The sequence below is a fragment of the Penicillium citrinum genome (genome assembly GCF_028827155.1).
Source record: "Penicillium citrinum strain IBT 23319 chromosome Unknown utg000002l:1.0-3833315.0:1.0-3834789.0, whole genome shotgun sequence".
Lineage (NCBI taxonomy): Eukaryota > Fungi > Ascomycota > Eurotiomycetes > Eurotiales > Aspergillaceae > Penicillium > Penicillium citrinum.
The window spans coordinates 890185-911284 of NW_026622687.1; the positions used below are offsets into that span (position 1 = coordinate 890185).

At 45.5% G+C, this 21100-nt stretch overlaps 6 protein-coding genes across 6 annotated transcripts; 4 read left to right on the forward strand and 2 right to left on the reverse strand.

Annotated features, from left to right (window-relative positions):
• Positions 1 to 547: 547 nt before the first annotated feature.
• Positions 548 to 2575, reverse strand: N7469_002183 (uncharacterized protein; the record flags this gene model as incomplete). The annotated part of the gene is made up of 4 exons (XM_056641103.1): positions 548 to 1155; positions 1215 to 1377; positions 1440 to 2447; positions 2507 to 2575. 4 exons carry the CDS (start codon positions 2573 to 2575, stop codon positions 548 to 550), a joined length of 1848 nt encoding a protein of 615 aa, XP_056503597.1.
• Positions 2576 to 4471: 1896 nt separating this feature from the next.
• Positions 4472 to 5146, forward strand: N7469_002184 (uncharacterized protein; the record flags this gene model as incomplete). Its single annotated transcript, XM_056641104.1, has 2 exons — positions 4472 to 4732; positions 4793 to 5146. 2 exons carry the CDS (start codon positions 4472 to 4474, stop codon positions 5144 to 5146), a joined length of 615 nt encoding a protein of 204 aa, XP_056503598.1.
• A 1326-nt stretch (positions 5147 to 6472) lies between these two features.
• Positions 6473 to 7109, forward strand: N7469_002185 (uncharacterized protein; the record flags this gene model as incomplete). The annotated part of the gene is made up of 3 exons (XM_056641105.1): positions 6473 to 6625; positions 6699 to 6908; positions 6960 to 7109. 3 exons carry the CDS (start codon positions 6473 to 6475, stop codon positions 7107 to 7109), a joined length of 513 nt encoding a protein of 170 aa, XP_056503599.1.
• A 2499-nt stretch (positions 7110 to 9608) lies between these two features.
• On the forward strand, positions 9609 to 11247 carry N7469_002186 (uncharacterized protein; the record flags this gene model as incomplete). The annotated part of the gene is made up of 3 exons (XM_056641106.1): positions 9609 to 10267; positions 10328 to 10805; positions 10876 to 11247. The coding sequence occupies 3 exons, from the start codon at positions 9609 to 9611 to the stop codon at positions 11245 to 11247; spliced, it is 1509 nt and encodes a 502-aa protein (XP_056503600.1).
• A 3918-nt stretch (positions 11248 to 15165) lies between these two features.
• On the reverse strand, positions 15166 to 17318 carry N7469_002187 (uncharacterized protein; the record flags this gene model as incomplete). Its single annotated transcript, XM_056641107.1, has 2 exons — positions 15166 to 16790; positions 16850 to 17318. The coding sequence occupies 2 exons, from the start codon at positions 17316 to 17318 to the stop codon at positions 15166 to 15168; spliced, it is 2094 nt and encodes a 697-aa protein (XP_056503601.1).
• A 2391-nt stretch (positions 17319 to 19709) lies between these two features.
• Positions 19710 to 20309, forward strand: N7469_002188 (uncharacterized protein; the record flags this gene model as incomplete). The annotated part of the gene is made up of 1 exon (XM_056641108.1): positions 19710 to 20309. The coding sequence occupies one exon, from the start codon at positions 19710 to 19712 to the stop codon at positions 20307 to 20309; it is 600 nt and encodes a 199-aa protein (XP_056503602.1).
• Between the last annotated feature and the right edge of the window lie 791 nt (positions 20310 to 21100).

Genomic DNA, 21100 nt, shown 5'->3' on the forward strand with positions numbered 1-21100 from the left:
GTGTGTGTACCTGGTATCGGTATTGGAATGGTTCTTCCTTCCGTCGCACTAGCAGTGTAGGCACCAGCAACTTCCGAGAACGTAGCGATTGTAATAGCAACATCGACCTCTTTCCGGAGCTTTGGGCAGTCTATCGGTGTGGGATTGGTGGTGTCATCTTTCAAAATCAAATGAAGTACAGCCTACGGCATTATCCTGCCCTAGAATCGATAGCAGATGAATACAGCGCTAATGCGGCTAGCATGATGGAAGTTATTAGAGGAATACATGTTCTGGTCAAGAGTGATCTTCAACAGGCCTATGCCGATAATTCAAGAATTGTGTGGGCCTTTTTTGTTGCGGCATTTTTGGGTTTATCTTCATCGTCCGCTTGTTCACCCAGTCTTTTGACTTAACCCGGACCCTTACTAGCTAGTAGTACGAATTAGGTCTCTTACAAGAGATGTCTAGATGGGAGAATGATACCATTGTATTAATGATATGGAAGGAGGAAAGGCTTCGGGGTAACAAGGAAATTAGATTGCAATATAGTAAAGACATGGTTCGATCACACAATAGCCAGGCGAGTCTTGTCCGAACGGTTGCTGGCTGCAATGAACAAAGAGCAAAGAAAATAAGAGAAGGCTAAAATAAGAGCAATCCAACCATTGATTTCATAAGTGATAGCATACATAAACATCACGAAAGCGACTGCAGTCATCAAAAGGGTTATAACTGTAGGTAGCGATCGCACAATCAGACCATCGCCCTTTCCCCTATCTCGACTCTTCGATCTGATGCTGGCGACCATAAAGGAGAAAAGAATACTGTTGTATATGCAGAAAATCAAAACCAAGGGCGTTGCACCCCAAGGGAAAAAGGAAATTTGCAGAATTCCCTCTTGTGCCAGACCGGCGAACATGGATGCTCTTATGAGGCACCAAAGGCAAACACTTATGACAGTCATGAGCAGTGTGAGCGTAGGCACAGTTAGAAAACCAGATCCGTAGTAAAGCTCGTAGTCAGGATGATCATTGAAAGATCGACTCGCCAGATCTTGGAATATTGGACTGGGTAGCTGGCTGAGACGCGGAAGATCTGGAGAAGATTCATTTTCTTTCAGTGGAAAAGAGCACTCCCTACACCGAAGCTCCTCCACTTCTTGATCCGTGGATCCTAAAGATATGTGTTAGTAACTAATTCAATAAATGAATATAGATGCGTTTTAAACCCACCCGGAAAGAAAAATTCGAAAACGGTTACTATAGGAATGGCGAGAAGTGCAACAGACATGACCTGTCCGAAACTCCATTGAGAGTTCTCTTCACTTGGAAATATGAGAACGACACTGAACAGCCGCTCGACACCCCAGACGAAGCTGATAATCAGCCACCAAACCTGTAACTATGGTTAGACTTCGCCCGAATCTGGTAAATTGAGGGGGGGATGGTTAGACTCACCTCGAAAAACATCGAGTCCCATGTATCCACGATAACACGTGCGGTGAGGAACAGAGCCAGCAGAGGCCGATAAAGCAAAAGCCTCTTAAGGTTTTGGAAGAGGCCTGCAGGGATACACCGACACTCGACTGATCGAAGGATTTTACGAAGTATATGACTGATCTTTCCGCGAATGGTCTGCCCGAACAGAGTTGATAGGCTCTGGTGCATTTTGAAGACCCGCGATACAAAGCCAATAAACAGCAAAATAACTGATATAGACATGGCAACGGTAGCATGGTCATTGTAACCCTCTCCGAATGAACTCGAACCCAGAGAGCCCGGAGATTCCTTGATGCGCTTCATCGGTTTCAGGTAACAGATAGCATAGTCCTTAGCTGAAGGAGGACCGGGGCCCAGCGGATAAACATTGTATTGCCATCTGTAGTTGGCCGTTGGAAGAAGTGCTAAAATCAGCAGTATGACCAATATAGCCATACAGACGAGCCGCCAGATTCGTTCACCCCGTCGTTGAAAAAGATATCTTCGCAGAAGAGTCAAACATGAGAGATGGGTAAGGCTAGAGAACCAAGCCAGGTAGACCAGCACCTGCCATTGATATGTCGAAATTCCACATCTCAACTGTGTCGCACCGCTGACGATGATAGAGATTCCGGTAATGATTTGTATATCACTCATAGAAAGAATACACTGTGCTTTCGCTTGAATATTGATGATCATTGAATAGCATACTAAGTGCAATTTGCTGTAACGTACCTTGATGAGCGAAGCTTCGAGTTTTGAAGCATATCCCTGCCCTTGAATTCTCTGGCCAAAAACCAGCGACATCAATTTTCGGGGGCCTCGAAGGATTATTTCATCTATTGGATTCGATCGTGCTCGAGTGAGATATGGATTGCCGGTATTGATCTCTCGAAAAGGATCCAATTGAGGGTCGTAGGTAAAAAAGTAATGGAAGAGAATAATAAGAACCGCAATGCCGGCAGTTGCGCAATATCCAATTAAGACCTTTGGAGAATAATGAGCGTTGAGAGTGGGAAGATGAATACACAACTGGCAATGCTTACACCGATGCCTGTGATATCATTATCGTCATTCATTTCAGTCGGCCGCACCGAGCAATCGTAACTGCACATGCTGGCGGTGGCTTGCCTAAAGCCCTTTTCAGTACCCTAAATTGACGATTGTCTCCACCCGGTTTATAACTATGGAGAGCTAATGCTGGACATCTTTTCACAAAGTCCGTATCTTGGGATGTAAGGATTCCAGAGGCAGTGTCGGTGGTTTATTGTGTCCAACGGCTAACTTCAAATGGCGACTTCAAAGCTTGTCTTAGAAGATAGACGTGTAAATCAGCAAGTGGAGTCAAAGAGCGAAGTTGCTATCAACTGAGGTAGCCTGGTCACCACAGCAGATCCCTGAAGCCTCGCGCAGGTATTCGAGCATAAGATGGCAAGGCAACGCTCGGGAGTTGAAAAGGAGTGATGTCAGGAGCGTTGAGGCAACAGGGCCTCACTCGGTAATTGGGCCCACTCGTGATACGCCCGTAGGAGAATTCGGCCGGAGGTCCCCAGCACAGAACTGTGGCTATAAATGATCGAGAAGTGTGGAAAGGGATCAATATCTTGGCAGTTGTTTTTTGAAGTGGATCAAGATACTCCACCAGACCGATCCACTGAATTATGCGCAGTACGTACTGTATGCAGTTAAGCAGATGATCGTCGGTGGTATGCCAGAGAAAGTAAGTCTTCCAGATAATATAATAAGTCGAGAATACCGAGGGCGCGACTGTAGAACCATAGTATGAATGAATGCGAATTGAAAAGGCCTTACCATGGAGGAAGATGATTCGGAGATCACCGTCCAGAAGCAATGATGATTGGGAGGTGTATGAACGCATTCTCCACATATTTCTCGCAGCCTCATACATGTAATTACTGTAAACTCGCTTAAGTTGCAGGATAGTGCCCTGTGCTCTGCAAGTATGTACAAACACAACTCAGCCACCATCTGACATAATGCATTGCAAAATCTTGTGGAGAAAAAGGAAACCTCCCAAAAGACCAGTTCCTCAATTCTGCAGTTGTACTGTACAGTACAGAATCACCCCTTTCAATGGCCTGTGTTTTTCGTGCCGAGGATCCTTGGTCCCATTTCTACTGCACTGTATTCACTCATGACAGTGTGTCTGCTGATCATTAAATCATTACGCATATGGAGAGAATTGCTGTATGAATCAAATTTGTCCCTTCATGCACAATCAATCTGAGCCCAAAGCGGGTCGTGCCGGCTCTCTACGTATTTCCCGATTTGTATATCATCAAAAATATGTACACTGCCCCAATGTGTGATACCAAGGAGGCAGACAAAAATGCAAGTCGATCTTCAATGTTGTCTACTTCCGAGATCGATTCTGGATTTTGCTGGTATCAATTGTAATCGAACTGGAATCATGGCTCTTTAAAAGCTCGACTTAGGGCTTAAAATGCTGTATTCTAATTCATTGAACATCATACTATTCATTAGGTATATTTGGTGTTGTGCATCGTATTGCCAAGGAGGTGCCGAACACATTCACATTCAAGTTAATCTTCAGAAAGAGTCACGAATGTCACCAGGCTGGGGGTAATATGGAATATGTTCAATTGCGGAGATGTAGGGTGGTCATAAAATGATCGTGATCTTCATAATGACAAGGATAATGGCCAGACCAAACGCCGGAACTTACCCGGCAGTGCAACGGAAGCGAGGAGACTGGAACTGATCGCGTACACAGTCCTGCCAAATCAGCCTCAGTGGGACCAATACCTGTCTCGTGGATCTTCAAGAGAAGATGTGACGCTAGTTACATACTATATAGATGGTATGCCAAGGTCGGTAGTCGACAATTGCCTAGAGTGTACATCGGGGTAAATGGTAATATCCTTTTGAAGTATAAAGATTCACTGATGCCTCGAAGAATATCTACAAGCAATCATCATTATATTGTCTAAAACAAAGTATATCCACCAATTTATCTCAAGACTCTCAAAATGAAGCCATCCATCTTTACTCCTTTTGCTTCCCTCATGGCAGCCGCTTCCTCTCAGCCCGTTGAGAGCCAGCCCGCTCGCTTCGATGTGGTTGCCGTTAGCGAAGGACCTGTTCAGTACCGCGCAGTTTCCCAGTCGGCCTCCTTCTTCTACCTAGGCGAGGGTAAGGGTTTCACCGACTCTTTCTGTTCTCCGAAGGTTGAGAAGGCTGGTAACTGCCCGCCTGGCAAGGATACCGTCTTCAAAAATGCCCACACACTAGTAAGAGCTATCTCCCCCGCCTTGAATTCGGTCAAAATTCTATTGACATATCGAAATTAGGACAGCGTCGTAGGTGGACAAGTCATCTACGTCGATTCCAACTATGCCGTGAGAGCCAGTGGTCCTGATGGCCGCTCACGCGAAATCGGTGGAGATTCTGTGAAGGCCAACAACTCCATTGAGGGATTCAAATACATTCCTGGCCCTCAACACGGAACCTGGGGGTATCACAACGACGGTGTTGATGGTCTCCTGGCATGCCCCTACAACAATGGTATCTACCAAGTCTATGTCAACAGCCCTGATGCAAAGCCGCCCCGCGGGCAGAAGGTCGATGCCTGTGTCCCCTTTACTGCGGGTGCAATTGAGTACGACCTGCCTGGCAACGCTAGTGCTGCTGCCTGGCAATACTAGGTGGTTAGAGATACAGGATAGTACTACTTGATCCTTCGTTTGGTTTCTATATGAGAGTGTCGAGGCTACTGCCGTTGGCTTTCCAATCTCAAGTTTAGCACCCTAATCCAACGCCACATAGCCTGTCGTTCTTCTTCAGTTTGCCTCTAATAATCTGTTCATTTCGTAATTGAAATTCTCCATTAACCTTTTTGAGACTTTCGTAAAGTATTTCTGGACTAGTATAGTACAAGACCTATTTCTTTTGAATGAGTAGACCAATATTTCTGCATTAGGAATAAATCTGGCTCGCACTTTAAGAATGGCTAGCTTATTCTGCAACGACGATTTGTGTTTGGGTCTAAGAAATATCGGATACATTATGCGGATAGATAATCCTTAATTCCATCCGGCCTGGAGTGCCTGCTAGGGATTTTATGACAATGATAAGTCAATTTGCCCTTACTGATTAAGAAACTACCCTAATTTATGAACAATCTGCGATGCACCGCTCGCCTTTTTCTTGAGGAACCGAACGTGATTGATCTCAAGGACGGAGAGGCCCACATTTCTACCCTGCGCCGAGCAAGGCTGCGAGGCATTGCCCCGGTTTCACAGTAATGTAATTTCCAAGGTTGTTTTTCATATGAGTAGTGGAGACTTTATTGCTCCTCTTCCAATCATTCCAAGGTTCATGATACTAGGGTCTATTCCCGACTCAAGAAAGCAGCGCCTACAGAGTACCGTACTTCTTCCTTCGAGGACGAGTGTGGATTGATTAATTCCACTGGCGATACAATTTATGCCTGACCCAAGACGAAGTGCTTTTCCCGGATTGAGAAAGCCACAGATTTCTTGACTTCTCGTAATCACTCTTGTAAAGGTCCTATGCTTTGCTTTTATTCAAGCTGGCGAATTTTCTAACATTCTGGAAGACTTGAGAGGCGGTAAGGCTCCGAAGTGTCAGGGCCGGTAAAGGCATTACGCACGCCTATCCAGGATGATCCACGTCAAAGACTAATATGTTAAAGCTGATATTTGGAGAATATTGCCAAGAAAATGCAGTTCTTAGTACAAGGCTGAACTGGCTATGCGATACTTGCGGGGGAAACGATTGGCGGTAGTAGTGCCTTGTTACAGGTATGCAGAGGCTTGCCAGCACATAGCCCCAACTTGAACGATTTGAATGAAGTTCACAAGTCTGACTACTCTGGTGTTTTGCAGCTTATATGAATCCTCCGTTCCCCTCCTATATTCTCCATATCATTATTCAGAAGTGACTCCTCGATTATTGAATATCCACATTCCATCCTTTTGTCATCATTTACCTCGTCAACTTGAGCCATAATGGGGTCCGTCATTGGCAGTTTCTGGTCTGGAGAAACACCAGGTCCAAGAGGAGCTATTCGAATCTCCAGTGCTCTTATAGCCCTAATCGGTATCATTTGTGTAGCTGCTGGATCCGTAAATCCAGATACTGGCATCATATATTACATTATTGTACGTATCTTTTTTTCCATCACAAGAAACCGAAATCTACTTGGAGCAAAACTGACTGGTTCATTTCGAATAGCTTGGGGTGGCAACTCTCTGGTCGGCCATTGTTTCTTTCCTTCTTTTTGCTGAGAGTAGCATTCATCCAGCAGTCCTGATCGCCTTAGATCTTGCTCTTGCAGGAGTACATTATGCTTTTGGAATCATCAATGCCATAGCTGCGAGTAGTTACATATACTATTGGCGCGGAAATGCGATCGTTGCAGTATTCTTACTGGTAGTTGGGTACGTGATTCTTATAGACAACCTCTTCTTGGGTCTGATACTGACCATGCTCTAGAGTTCTTCACACGGTCTTTTTTACCCTAGCATGCCGAGATGCGCATGTTCGACGAAACCCAACTGTGACAGCCTCACCGAGTGCGAAAGATGGTTTCGAGACCGAAAGTGTATGATGGACATGATGATTGATCTTCTTGGGCTTCATTGAACCATGGCTCTCGTCAACAAGGATATTTCAGGAAGCCTCAATCCACTTTATAAGATTGTTTAGCTTTCGAATATTTCTCAAAGCAGAGATAAAAATGAAATCCACCTCTTTGTATGTTATATCTAGCTGCCAGTATGTAGTCTTGTAGCAGGTTGTAGAAAGTGCCGGGCATAGGATACCTATGATGTAGCAAGGCTTTGATGTCTTCGCGGAACTTGGCGACCCGGAGTCATTCGTGGTCAACCTCAAGTGCACAGGAGGGACAGCGGATGGTGAATTTCTTGTCTGCGAATCCATGGAAATTTCAAATCAGGATTGTCTGCCCATAAAGACACAACAGTGGTGCGGAGAAGTTTCACAGCCTTGGACGACCATTTTTGATCGACAGGGCAGTCGTCGAGAATGAAAGGGGAATGGGACTATCTTGAAGGACGAGACTCGACAATCATACCTGGCTTGCGGCGCTTTTGTGACATAATATACGCGGATAATCTCTAAAATTCTTCGTTCTTTCCCTCTAAAGAGTTTATGTTGGGACATATTGTTCTATCAGAACAAGCTAGCATCTGACAGATCAGATTTCTGTTATGTAACCTTGCGCTAAGTGCGACTCCAGCGTATGGAATTCAGGGGGTATTTTGAACCTGGCCCGGAATTCAATCGACTTTTTCTTAGCATGAACACTGCTCACTTAACTGTGTACACGGTACCTAGCTGGTGATACCAACACTTCCTATACATGTTGTGGCCGCTTCATGCACGCTGATCGGCTGTTGTAGGTCTCGGCACCTCCGAATGGGGTCCATCGTAAGAAGGGTTCCCATCTTGGCAGTTTATTTCTGGATTAGTTTGCAGTTGAAAACGTATCGAATTTGGGTGGTTCTCACTGGCACTGGATCATATCGATCATACCCGTTCGAGAGTTTCGCCGGATAGTGTGCAACCGAAAGAGCATCCAAATATCATTACATGACATTCTTCGGGAATGATTATTTGATTTAGTGCACTCAAACTGCCGCCTATCTATCTATTAATTAGCCATGTTCTAAAAGTTTAATCAATTTTCTCAATTAGTTCCTTCGGTACTAGTGTATACGTATATCCTTCAATACTAAACTCTGAGTCAAAAAAAGGTGCACTGTAAAGAACAGAATAATTCTAGATAAATAAGCGGGTTACGCATCAAAATGAGGGGAAATCTGAACCGCAAGTGTTCCTGGATAGACTCAATATCCCTTTGATCTTTCTCACCAACTGACAATCACTTCCAATACTAACACGCAGCAGTGAAAACAGCAACCAGTCATTAGTAGTTCGTTTGGTACAAGGCCTTCGAAAAAAATGTTGCAAGGAACTTTGTGAGGAAATAAAATATTAAACCCAAATTTTCGCATCGGAAAGAGGTAAATCGGCACATACCACCCCAGGAGAGGATAACCATTCTCCGACCCTGTGAAAAACGGGTATAACTCATCTGTATTGGCCATAAACGGTATAAATTTTTATATCAAAGCTGTTCAAAACATAATTGGCGTTAATTTCCATGCAGTCATTTCCTGGTCGTAGCCTGAATTTCCATCACCGTGGACTGGTATCCTATGGCCAATCAGTGGCTGCATGGCCATCTTTAAACTATCTTGTGGGCCTCTACTGCACTCACAGCGAGTTTCAAGAGTTCCTGCTAATTTCACTGAAAATGCGAGTTTATGTAATGGTGTCCGATGGAATGGTAATTCCCCTCTTGCTATTTACATTGGAGTAAACATTTTGTCGACGTGAGGGTAGTATTTAACACTAATTCCAGACTGATTTAGCCTCGACACATTATATTATGTCTCTGTATAGTAAATATGAGCGACTCGGAATAGCCTTGTCGTATCATGGCAATACTAGTCCCCGGGCTAGGAGATGGTCTAAACCAGTTTCCTGGATAATTCTTCAAATCGTTCATGTCAGCTGGTTTACCCATAACCAGTGCATATGGATATCCTATGTTCGGATATATCCGATTGCTGCCGCTAAGACGGGCCGAAGTAGTACAAGGCAGACTCTGGATCGTCGTGCCAAGAACATCCGAAGACCGCGGCAGTCTGAACAACCGGGACCTCGATATTGGTAGCCACATAGTGGGCCATGAAATCGCCATCCACTTTGCTTGAATTAAAAAAATTGTCGAACTCCGCCTCTTTCAGGATCGATTCCCCGTCCATGCTATGATATCACTACGCTCCACCCAGATGCCCAACCTGTGGACCCAGACGCGAGGATTGCTGTTAAATTATCATGGATAAAGAAAATACATTCCAAGAGCCCCATGCCCACTCTGTATGGCGCCATAAGTGGAGATGTCTGTCGTTGAGGATCACATCTGCGGTGCAAAAATGGACCACACGAGGAAGGTGGGTGAGGTAGACTTCGTAATATAAATCTCATTTCCAGCATGGATTAGACACTATGCGCTACACCCTCTTTATCTGTCATTTTATTCAAGTAGGAGCAATGCGATACTCATACTCAATTGCACTGGCCGCGGTTGCGTCCTTGCCAGCTGCACAGAGCGCGTCCGCGGATTCAACCTTACATCGTCGGTGCGGGATTGTCAACAACTTCTATAATCAAAGACCCAGTGACTACAATTATTACGGAACAGGTGACTGGTTGAACCACTGGTGGGACGCCAACACGGATGGATGGAAAGACCAGGATGGCTTCGTCAAAGCATTCGGCCATTGGGGATTGGGAAACTTCAATTTTAACTGCCACGACGATGGTTCGGACAGTAATTGCGAGGTCGGGAGTCAGGTCTGTAATAATGAAGTTATCAATAGCAAAGGGGGTGATGCTCGCCAGACCTACTATGTTCTGACTTCTATCTCGAATTTGCATGCATATTTCAAGCGCGTATCAGAGGCGTTGAATACCGCCGGTATTGGCGCGGCTTTGAGCAAGGATGACTGGGCTCAAGTGTTTTATGACTTTGAGGAGGATGACAGTGCCTTAGTTCTGAAAGAGGTTCTTAGCGGCGTTGCCACAGCCATGGGAATGGTTCTTGGTCTTGCGGCTCTTCCTGCCGAGGCCGCTATCGGAGCGGCTGGGGCTGCTAGTACCGCTTTCATTGGCGGTGCGATGGGCGGCGCGAATCTTGCGCTGGATAGCCAGTATGTTTGACATTTTTCCATGATGCTTATCAGTGGTGGGCCCTAATCTCTCACTCGCAGTCAAGACGATACGTTCGAGAAAGCCGCAGATCTGGGTGGCATCCTTGGTAGCATCTTCACAGACACTCAGGAGGCCCTCACGCAGCAGAATGACGATTTGATGGATGGCAAGATCGTTAATGATCACGATATTCGCTCCTACCTTGCAGACGGAACGATGATGACAGATGACAACCAGTGGGATAAAAACATGATTGTCGACGCTCTTAGTGCCCAACTGATCGGTATGTCCATCAACCAGTTGTGGCGCCAGCAGCGTGTCTTCATCATGGGCGGTGGTGCCTGTGGTGACGGACAGGGAATTGGTGACGGGCCCCAGGACACTATGGTCTGTCGTGATGGCAAAGCCTGGTACCTCTACTACTGGGCCATCCCTGGTGATCGACCGAAGACTGGACAGGGGCAGTTCGGCTATGTGACGTTCCCTCCCGGCGCCCAGGTTATGGGCAAGGGCGATTACAAAGGTGTTACAGTTCAGGTATGGGCCGCATTTATCATACTAAATAGATGACATTGCGGTGTGATACGGCCACTAACTCTCACTCTAGGATGTGATCAACTCTTCTTTGGACGCGTGGAATACTGCCGGTCTCAACTACGACGAAGAAGCCCGCAAGAACCGCGCTGAGGAGGTTGTTCAGAAAGGTTGGGCAAACCCAGCGGCCCAAGGTGCCTCTTGGGAAGGAATCTTTACCATTCCCGTCTGCGACGTAGGCTGGGCCGTTGATGGAGAACTGGAAAGGAAGGACTGGGTTTTGCAACCCTACAGTAAAGACTCACGTCCCAACTGGTGCGGTCCTATCTGTGAGGGTAACCATCAGAAGACCGTGGACTTTATTAATACTGCTCAGATGGGTGGGGTTCAAAGCCCTCTTTACCAGTGTGGTTTGTTCAAAGACTATGACTCCAAACCACACTGAATATGTATATGGCAGTGCCAATTTAATGTAGACTGTTAGGCTCGAGATATAGCCCTACAGAGTTCGTGTATCTATCCTGAGAAGATATGCCCCTTTGAGCATTTGGGGAGTTCAACCCTTAAATCTCAACAATATTTTTCTAGAGAAACCGTCATGAAATTTACACAATGTTGAAAGTTACAGTATAGAGGCAAAATTTCGGAAAGTAGAAACTTGCAGGAATCTACATCTTCAAGGTATTCTTCTATGCTTTTCTGTCGCTGACGGCTAATTCCCAAATGGGCCATGGCTGCATTGGCTTCACCATTCGTGATAACTTCTATATTTCGTGGGAAACAAGCCTTCTAGGGAAGTTTATTGGCAATCATAGAAGCACAGAATCAAACAGGCGTGCACACTGTTATCGTGCGTTGACTATAACATTAAGGTTAGGCCGCGGCAAAACCCATTATGAATCGAAGGCTCCGACCCAAAACCCATGATTTCAAAATATAGAACCCATTTTTTACATAACTCAGTATAAAACTACGAAGGCCTTCCTAATTAGGACTACTTATACTACCTATACAGAAAATGGGATTTGATGGGTTTTTTGGGTTCTTACGATGCCAAGAAATGGGTCGAACAATGGGTTCTGCCGATGTCTACTGTGATCGCTCAACCGATCTTGGGACCCTCAATCAATCATCTGATTCTATTGGACATGTTCAGTACTAGCCAGTACATCAATTCCTCATCCTGACATTTCTTCCCGCAGGACTTGCGTTGAAATGACCTCCCAATTCTCCTCCATGTTACTTGGTCGAGTTAAGGTTTTCTGCGGTCACTGTCAGCCAGAATCTTTTGCCATCTCTTGCCACGATGGTGCTCAATTTTGAAAAACCACCCACATATTTTCAGAGTCTTTTCAATTGATTTTTTCCTTATAATTGCTGTCCCCTTTGGATACGGCAATGGAAGGACCACTGCGAGAGGATCTTGACGGTCGTTTGAACTCAAGATTCGTTACCAAACAGGACACCAAGGCTGCAAAAGCTTCTAGGAATATTTCCATGCTGTCTAATTGACACGACGTGTTCGAATTCTGGATATAGACTGAAAACTTAAGATAAATGTTCCCTTAAAATTCCTTTTAACTGTAGATGGAAGCTTCTTAGATATCAGAATGTTGGAATAATTATTATGTGGAGAACTGTTTTGTCACATGTTGTACTTAAGTATCGTGATTGTATCGTTCGGTTTATAGTTTGTCCGAGTTGCCATAAAGAACAGTTTGGTAAGGCAGACACTTCAAATTCAGACTAGCTTACTATCTCATTCGTGAATGCAACTAGGGGTCCACAGCGTGTTCCGACACAGAAGTTTGTGCTAGGCATAGATAGGTACTTCTCATGACGTCAAGCCAGGAACAATCTTGTTTAAACGAACGCAAGGCTGTGCCACAGAGCACTGCCCTGTCGTGATACTACCTGCTCGCGATCTTTCTCCATTCCAACCAGAAATGCTAGCCAATCACCACTCCTCCTGCCTGGAGGCCTCCCGCACTATGTCTACTGAATACCGACTCCAGTTGATCAGTAGTTAACGTGTTTCATAAGCGGGCCGGACGGTTACTCCAAAACGCGTCGCGTGTAGGAGTGCACAACGCCACAAATTGGTGGAGCAAAAGGGCGAAGTTGCGCATGTTTACGACGTGCCGCGTTCAACATTACACGAGCGTGTCAAGGGCGCTACACACCAGCCAATTGTACGAAACAAACAGCATGAAATTGACCATTTCAGAAGAAGAATCCTTAGAAGACTGGATACTAGACCTGGATAAGCGTGGCAAAGTCCCTACCTACGCCATAGCAGAGGAATAGCCAAGATATTGCTCGCAGAGCGTCCCGATCTCGACAATACCATTACTGTCAGCGAAAATTGGATATACAACTCTTTTAAACTCCAAGGTTTCATCGCTAGTATAAAAAAAAAGTGCAATGGTAGCTGTAGAGATGCACGATTTCAAAGTAGATCGGAAGCTTAAATCGCTGGTATCTCCGTAGAACAGCATGCCATTCTTCGTCGCCTGGGATGGATCTCAGTTCTAGAGAGATTCCTAAGCGTTAGAGAATGTTGCCCAGATAGGTCCTCGCCTTTGCACATCACCCGAATGCAACCTCTGGGGCGATGCCTACAACTGCATTGGCGTTGGGTAACGGCAAAAAAGGAACTTACTTTCTTGCGTCGCCGAAAAGTATGATATATGGGAGGCCTGACAAAATTTGTTTACGGGACACCCAGAAAAGGTCTGCTATTATATCGGTGCTGCATTTACAAGTAGTCAGTGATTGCAAGGTGATGGAAAGCGCAGGTGTATCTTAGCTTGCTGTCTTTTCAAGAGATGTACTAGCATCTGGCTGGCTGTTAGTGATTATTTGCAGGAAATTGAAGACAATGCCGTTACATATTTGTTGAGTGAATTGGATTATCAAAATCCTTAACAAGCAACGGGGTATCTTCATATTCTGGTACGTGAATGACTTGTAGATCACTTTGGTCGCTTCTTTCGATACATATATCCGTTATATTGTGTATCTGAATGTCGAGCTAATGAAGCGGACCTGTTGATGCGCAAGATCCCATTCCTGCGCAGAATCCATACTTTACAATGGTCATGGTGCGCTTACAATGCGTGCTTAATTTGCGTCAGGAGACTTGCGACGTAATTGCTGCACTCGCTCAACACAATATGGTCATATTCGCGAAGTTCAGGAGTCTGTGACGAGAAGGCAGTGCCTGAACATCCTGGGCCTATCTTAACCAAAACCCAGGTGATCAAGGAAAGATTGCAATTAGTTCTAGAGATCCAAGCGCTCAAGTTTTTGCTGGGGTTTGGAAGGACTGGCTATGCCCTCGCGGGTACTTTAGAAGGTTTAATACTGCGTCATAGATAATTCGAATTCAAATAATTCTGCTTTTTACCAGTCTGGGTCATCCAAATCATCCACTTTCTCCTGTTCTTCCAGTGCTTCCTTTTCCTTCAGTACGGGATTCTTTATGTCTCGTATTGGGTATCTACACCGATTTCTAGATCTGCATGGCAAATCTTGTTATCTCCGACAATTCTAGGAAACTATCCTTGATCAATGTAGGAATGAATGGCATCAGATCATATCCGATGGCCTCGGAGTTCTTTTGCCCAGGAATCACTCCCTATTTTCCCACTGCCGATGATTCTTCGGAAGTCTCTAGCTTGGCTCCATTCTATACAGCCGCGTCTGTGTTCAGCAATGAATTCTGATGCTCTACATACTCATCTAGATTCGGAAGAACGATGGTCCAAGTAGTAAGGGTGCTGGTCTGATTAGTAAAAAGGGTGGTCAGTCTAACAACACTCGTGAGGAGCAGGGGAGACCTCCCACATAAGGATAGCCCCGGGCAGGGACATAGAAAGCGATCAGGGCAAGAAGAGATACATCGGAGTGAAGAGGTATACTAGTAAACTTGTGTACCAGTAGAAGATGCAATACTAGCCAAGGAGACTCAGGATAAAGTGCAAACAGATTGAATTTGAATCAGAACCATGAAGTGGAATGGTGGAAACCCCTATAATAAGAAAAACGTCTAGAGCCACGGTGGCCTAGTAGTATTAAACTAGTACTATGGTAAACTCATTCAAGTACATAGCAGAGCCGTGGTCGAAGCCAATTGCCAAAGGTTCAAAGTGTTACAGTACTACAAATCACGACCTGGGTGATCTCGTCACAATCCACCTTGCTTCGGAACTTCCGACCATCAAAGGCAAGAAGAATAGCCAGCAGTACGCGAGTTAAACATACCGCTATTCTATGGAGGCGGCCTGTGTTGTTTATATGGCCATTCCGGTCAGGCACGCCTGTACTGATCATCTTATTCATCTCACTGTTCTTTGACATGTCAAATATTCATTCCGCAGCCTGCTATACCAGCACAAAACGATTTCCCCCTTCCTCTCGACTGCGGCTCCACTGTGCTGCTCACGCATGCACCTCGGTCCATGCCAATACCCTCAGCTCCACTAATACAGTTGCCTGCTGACCCCAACGTGGTACTTACACAAACCGGATTACATGGATAGATGTCAGGATGAATCTTCGAATCACGCATATAAGGCCCATCCAATACGCGTCTGTCCCGAACTTCAGAACCGCGTGTAGAATGTTTGTCCAAATTTGACTTTAATCGAGCGTTCTGGTTTTCAATTGCCAGTGGATCCGTTCGTGCTTGGATTCGGACTGCGTTATGCGACGAAATATGAGGTGCCGAGGTCTCTTTCGAACTGGTACTATCTTTCATTTCGTGCAGTGAGGTAGCATTCGCTTTCGCACTGGACACTGATGCAGAGATGAAACGAGAGAATCCCCGGTTATGAGTCTCACGAACTGCATCGCAATACCAACAGGTACACTCACTGTAGAGCTCCCCGCCAGTTATCTTTTGATACTGAAGTGATGTCCACATGAACGCATCGTTAAGCTTCAGCTCATCCACCTTGTCATCGTGGTCCACGAAGATGCCGTCTGTGAGAGAGGTTGAAAACCTATAATAACGAGCAGGGGAAAGCTGATGCGTATGCCAAACCAAATCGATGTCAAGAGTTGGGACTACGGCATGCCCTTTGTTCTTCGATATTATCTGAAAGAAATTACCATATTTGGTGATAAAGTGGCCAATTGTAGCTTCGAGTGTCGGGGATCTTATCCAGCCAATTCTCTCCGCTTTGTCAATAAATGTACCCTGGCGGATAACCGCCCCAATAAGATTGATAGAGAAAACAGAGGGATTATCCCAGTATCGCGAAAGCATATTGCGGAGACTGACCCGTTCGGCAGTACTCGAGTTGCGAGATGTGAGAGCTTTACCATTCACGCGGCGAATCAAAGATCGATCCTTGAGGCAGCTTTCAAGATAGTCGCGAATAAGTCCAATAGAGTTGTCTTCATTCAAAGTACGATCGGTGAGTTGTAATATTTCACTCCTGATCGCTTCCTTAATCAGTCGATTGGGAAACGACACGCCATCGATAGTGTGGTCATCGGCCGGAGTACCATTCATAGACAAAAGCGTGCCTGGCATTGGCAACCCATCTATAAGTAGCGTTTGTACATCTTTTCTGAATGCTTGAACAGAAAGGCCGTCGTGCGTTATACTGTGTTTGCATGATGGGCAAGAAACCCGCATGGACTTATCTGCATACCCCTTGCAGTGGGCATAAGCAACACCAGGATCACATCCAAATGATCCTTCTGTCCATGGCGCAGCCAACTTCTCATTGCATTTCAAGCAAAGTAGAGATTTCATGGGACTTTCTGAGAGATTGTTCCACGGTCGACCGCACATTTTCTCGAAATTCACCCGAGCTTGCTCACCTGGATCAAATTGATAGGTGCTTGAATTTAGAGACTGGATTATAATATTCCACGGAAGTCCCGTTGCCCAAAATCTCATTTTACGATGACGAAGACAGTCCTCGAGAAAAGCGCGAGGATTTAGCATAAATGAATGCCATACCATGATAATATCTATATGTCGCAATTAGTATAGTTTGATGATGGATTATCGGAGTTTTAGATATTCTCACCAAGAGGAGGCAGCATATCGACGGACCATAGAACGTTGGTCTCGGGCGTATCAGGGGACGAAATTTCGATTGTCTCCGGGCTCGGAACGGTAGTCTCCCACCAAGTTGTGAATCTTTCCACTGCCCTCGCCACATACACTGCCCATCGCTTCTCCTGGACACAAGAAGCTGCTTGTGCTTGTTTCCTCGGCTCGGAGAACCCTCGGGCATCATTGTCACAGATACCGAATAGGTTGTCCGTTTTCCTAACACTATCACGGAGGCTGGCGATTGCGGAAATGAGCTTCAGATGCGCTACAGATTCCTGGGCAGTGACATTGTTGGTGGATGTAATTGAGTTGACCTGCGACAAATCATTCAGGCTAGCTGATGTATCCCCTATACCATTTTCATTGAGTGCAGAATAAGGCGGCGGGGGTTGAGTAGTTTCGGAGGTCTTGCTGTCCTGCTCCAGTCTTGGATTTCCCATTCTGCAGTTGTCCCAGTCCAAAGAGCGCCGACCAAAAATAATATTAACAAAAAAGATAGGAAATGAAAAGAACTAGTTTTCTTCACGAAAGTGCGGCGTGAAGGATATGCCTGTAGAACTGCCGACCTCAGCGGTGGGTCTTAGCGGTGCCTGGACGGAAACTTTCTCGCCTTCTCTTTTCCCCCAATAAACAGAACGCAGAACGCTATAAAAGAGACTTTCCCTTATGAAGTAACTCCTGTACGGAAAGTTTCCTGGGAAAGAAGTAATTTAGAATTTTTCAGAGGTTGGTATGGTACAGCCTTGCGATGACGTAATTTGGGGGCCATGCTCTAACGTGAATCCCGGCTACTCCGGCCACTTTCTGGGAACTTCAAAAAATCAAAATTTTGAACATCAAATTTAATAACAAAATCTAAAATAAATTGACTATATAATACGCGTGGGACATTTATTATATCTATACCCTTGAATTTCACACCCAGAGCACGTCACAACGGGCCGAATTAGGGGCATGGGGGGAAGTGTAGGTTCAACTACAGCTTCTACAACAGCATCCGTGGGAAATATATATTCCAGTGCACCTTTATTTTCCACAACCATACCTTGTTGCATTTCCTCCAAACTCTGCAGACTCCCGCTGTAGGGTATTTGCTTCTTACTAGCAGCCCTCTTTTTGGCAATTTTCTTATTTGATGCCCCTAATTTCGTCAGGCGGTCTTCCACAATAGTAAGCCGAACTGCGGTCCGAACATACATATCATGCGATCGATGAATTCGCCGTTTTAAAGGTGAAGTCATAGGTCCTGATGAAGGCTCTAGTCCCTTTTTGATCGTAGAACGTGCTTTTTGAACCTTTGAGAGGCTCCAGAGAGTATCCAGATCGCTAGTACTACTAGAAGAAGTAGGCCGTAGGGGGCTGTTAGGAGGGAGAGAATCAACTGACTCAAGACGAATGTTAAGCTTCTCTAATACATTATTAGCATCTAGAGGTACTAGACCAGCGCTCCGAAAGCTAGTTTGTATAGTAGAGGCCTTAAACGTGGCCTTTCTTGCGATAGGGTAGATTTGAAGGAAGTCGTCTTTGTCAATCGAATTCACCCCATTCCGTATTTCTTCCCCAACCAACCCCCCCATATGCCTTTTTTAATATAGAAAAGCAGCCTACATCAAGGGGCTGTAGTAGATGAGACGCATGGGCAGGCATACAGAGGCAGATTATCTTGTTTTCCTCACACAATTTATCAAATTGTGGAGTCAGATGAGAGGAATGACCATCCAGAATTAACAAGATATAAGCCCCTCTGCGCGTAGAATTAGGTATAAAGTGCTTCTGCAGCCAATCGAGACCAATCTGATCACTCGTCCAGCCATTTGGACTAATATTGATAGCCCAGTTCGGAGGTAAAGGAAACTAGCGTTCTAAAAACACCTTGCCTTTAAAGATCAGGTACGGCGGGAGAAGACCACCCTCAGCGTTGATAGTCTCAACCACAGTAACCCATTCACGAGTTCCGGCCTGTAGAACCTTTCGTTTACCATATATTTCCCTCTTTCTACTATTTTCTGGTATCGCTACGGGGCAAAATTCGCAGTATCCGCATTTCTTTGATGTTGTCATCTGTTTCATCGCCACCTGCAGAAATATTCGCTTCAATTAGGCATAATTTTGAGCGGTACAGTGTGGATCGAACTCAGATTCACCACGTTTCTTCTCTTTGATTCTTTCCCAAACACCGTCTTGATGCACGCTAATATATATATGAACTAGCTTATTTCCAAATACCGAAAGGTACTGTTTCGAGGTTATCACACATGATAAGCCTGTTTCGTATCATTTGAAATAGACATACGCTCGATACATGTACCCTATTTATTACCCCTCTTTTTTGCCCATCCTTTGCATCCAGCAATTTTCTATTCCGCTGGCACTCTGGCACTCCCACTATTATTCGCTTGGTCACCGTGTTCAAAATATTCGTTATCACCTGCGCTTAGCCCGAACTCACTCAGTACTACGATATATCCTGGGACAGCCACCACAAACTTCAGCTCAACTGCGGCGTCTTTGCTTGCTCTTATTGCATAATCAAACGGACTACTGCTCTACGTCTCAAATCTGAACAGTTTCGGTATCGAGGCTCTGAGGTCCAGTATACGTGTGATATCATCTTTGATCAAAACAATGGATTTGAATTGGCCACAAATGGCCGATGAAGTGCCAGAATTAGGGTACTACGATGGCTGTGTGCCTGAACAGAACAATGTGATATTTTCTCTAATCTAGCCTGTGTATGAAAGATTTCAGGACCAGTTCACTGGTAGAAGGTTGGCTGATCGATGACTTTCGAGCAGATCCTGAACCTCGAATCCTTGCACCTAAACTTCGCGATGATTTATATTGATCACGATGGCAATCTCCAGGTTGAGATGTCACCCTTGCTTGCGGGGCACGGTGGAGCCATCTTCACGCCGGATGTAGCGGCCCGTTTTATGGAAACGGTGATCTCGAGTTCTCAATCCGGTGAATGGTCAGCCCTGGCACGATTTCCTTCAATGCGAACTAACTACTTCTCATTATTCGCAGGGCAACAACAGCCTTCCCCTTACCCTTTGGATATGCAGCGGGAAGCTGGATGGGCGTCCACCAACAGCCGTACTGAACCCGTTGACTTGATACCTTGCGAATTGCAGTTCCAACATAGCCGACAAAAGCGACGTGGCTTGACGCGACCTCGACCTGAGCCTACGTCAAACCCTCCAGCGCCACCAAAACAGACGATTCTCCGAGTCAGTGACAGGGACTTATTACTACAGTATTATGAAAATGCATTTGAAAATTTTCAACAATTAAATTGCCGGGCCATTGCCAAGTCATATATCAAACTCCTCGAGCCACGAAAACAGGTAAATTTTCCTTACAACGGGCGCAAAGCCGTCTCCGGCATAATGCAACAGGTCGATCCAGAGCTTACTAAGCCCGGATGGTGAGCTTGCCGGTTGGCTGTGAAAAGTGACGGCTGCGCGGGAGAAGCTTTATTTGTGCCGCTTTTTACTGACTGTTAGAAAATGGAAGTGGTTACTACTAGCAACTGATTGGTTGCATTGAATCCAATACGTCTTTGGTTTTTGTATGTATTACTTGGTCTCGCTTTTTCTGCCTTAAAAAAACAGCTCTCTCCACCTTAGTAGCTGTTTTCCCTGGCAATCCAATCACTGTTGAGATGTTCAAGTCCTCCCGACCAGGTCGCGTTGGAAGCGATCATCCACCGACACAACAATTAAGGTGCCGTCCTCCCTTCTCTTCCTTTACGGGAAGTCTAATCATTTCTCCAATTTTCCCCTCAATTATCGGCGAGTAAGCATTCGGAGGCAACGTCCTCTTCTACGTCTCGACATATGAATTTCTTGTTTACCATTGCTGTTCACTCTATCGTAGGATGCAGCTCGCCGAGAGCTTGTCAGTTGGCATTTCATAGTGCTACTCGGATAGCTGGAGCAGTCGAGGGATTTCCAGTTGGTATTGGACAGGACTTCCATACCGTTCTTGGAGTGGTAGTCGGATGAAAGACTGAGCCCATAGTTTGACGCAGGCGTGCAACCGTATTAGCCAAGAGTGGGGGCGCATGCGAATATTGGGGTTCGAGAGCTAGCGGTCACTGCTCCCTCCAACTCAGGTTTCTTAACGAAGTGAAAGCCAGCAAAACTCCGACTAGCCTGGGTCAGTAGATGCAAACCCCCCTAGTAGACGGCTAAGTATGTTGAAAGAAAACAAGCAAAGG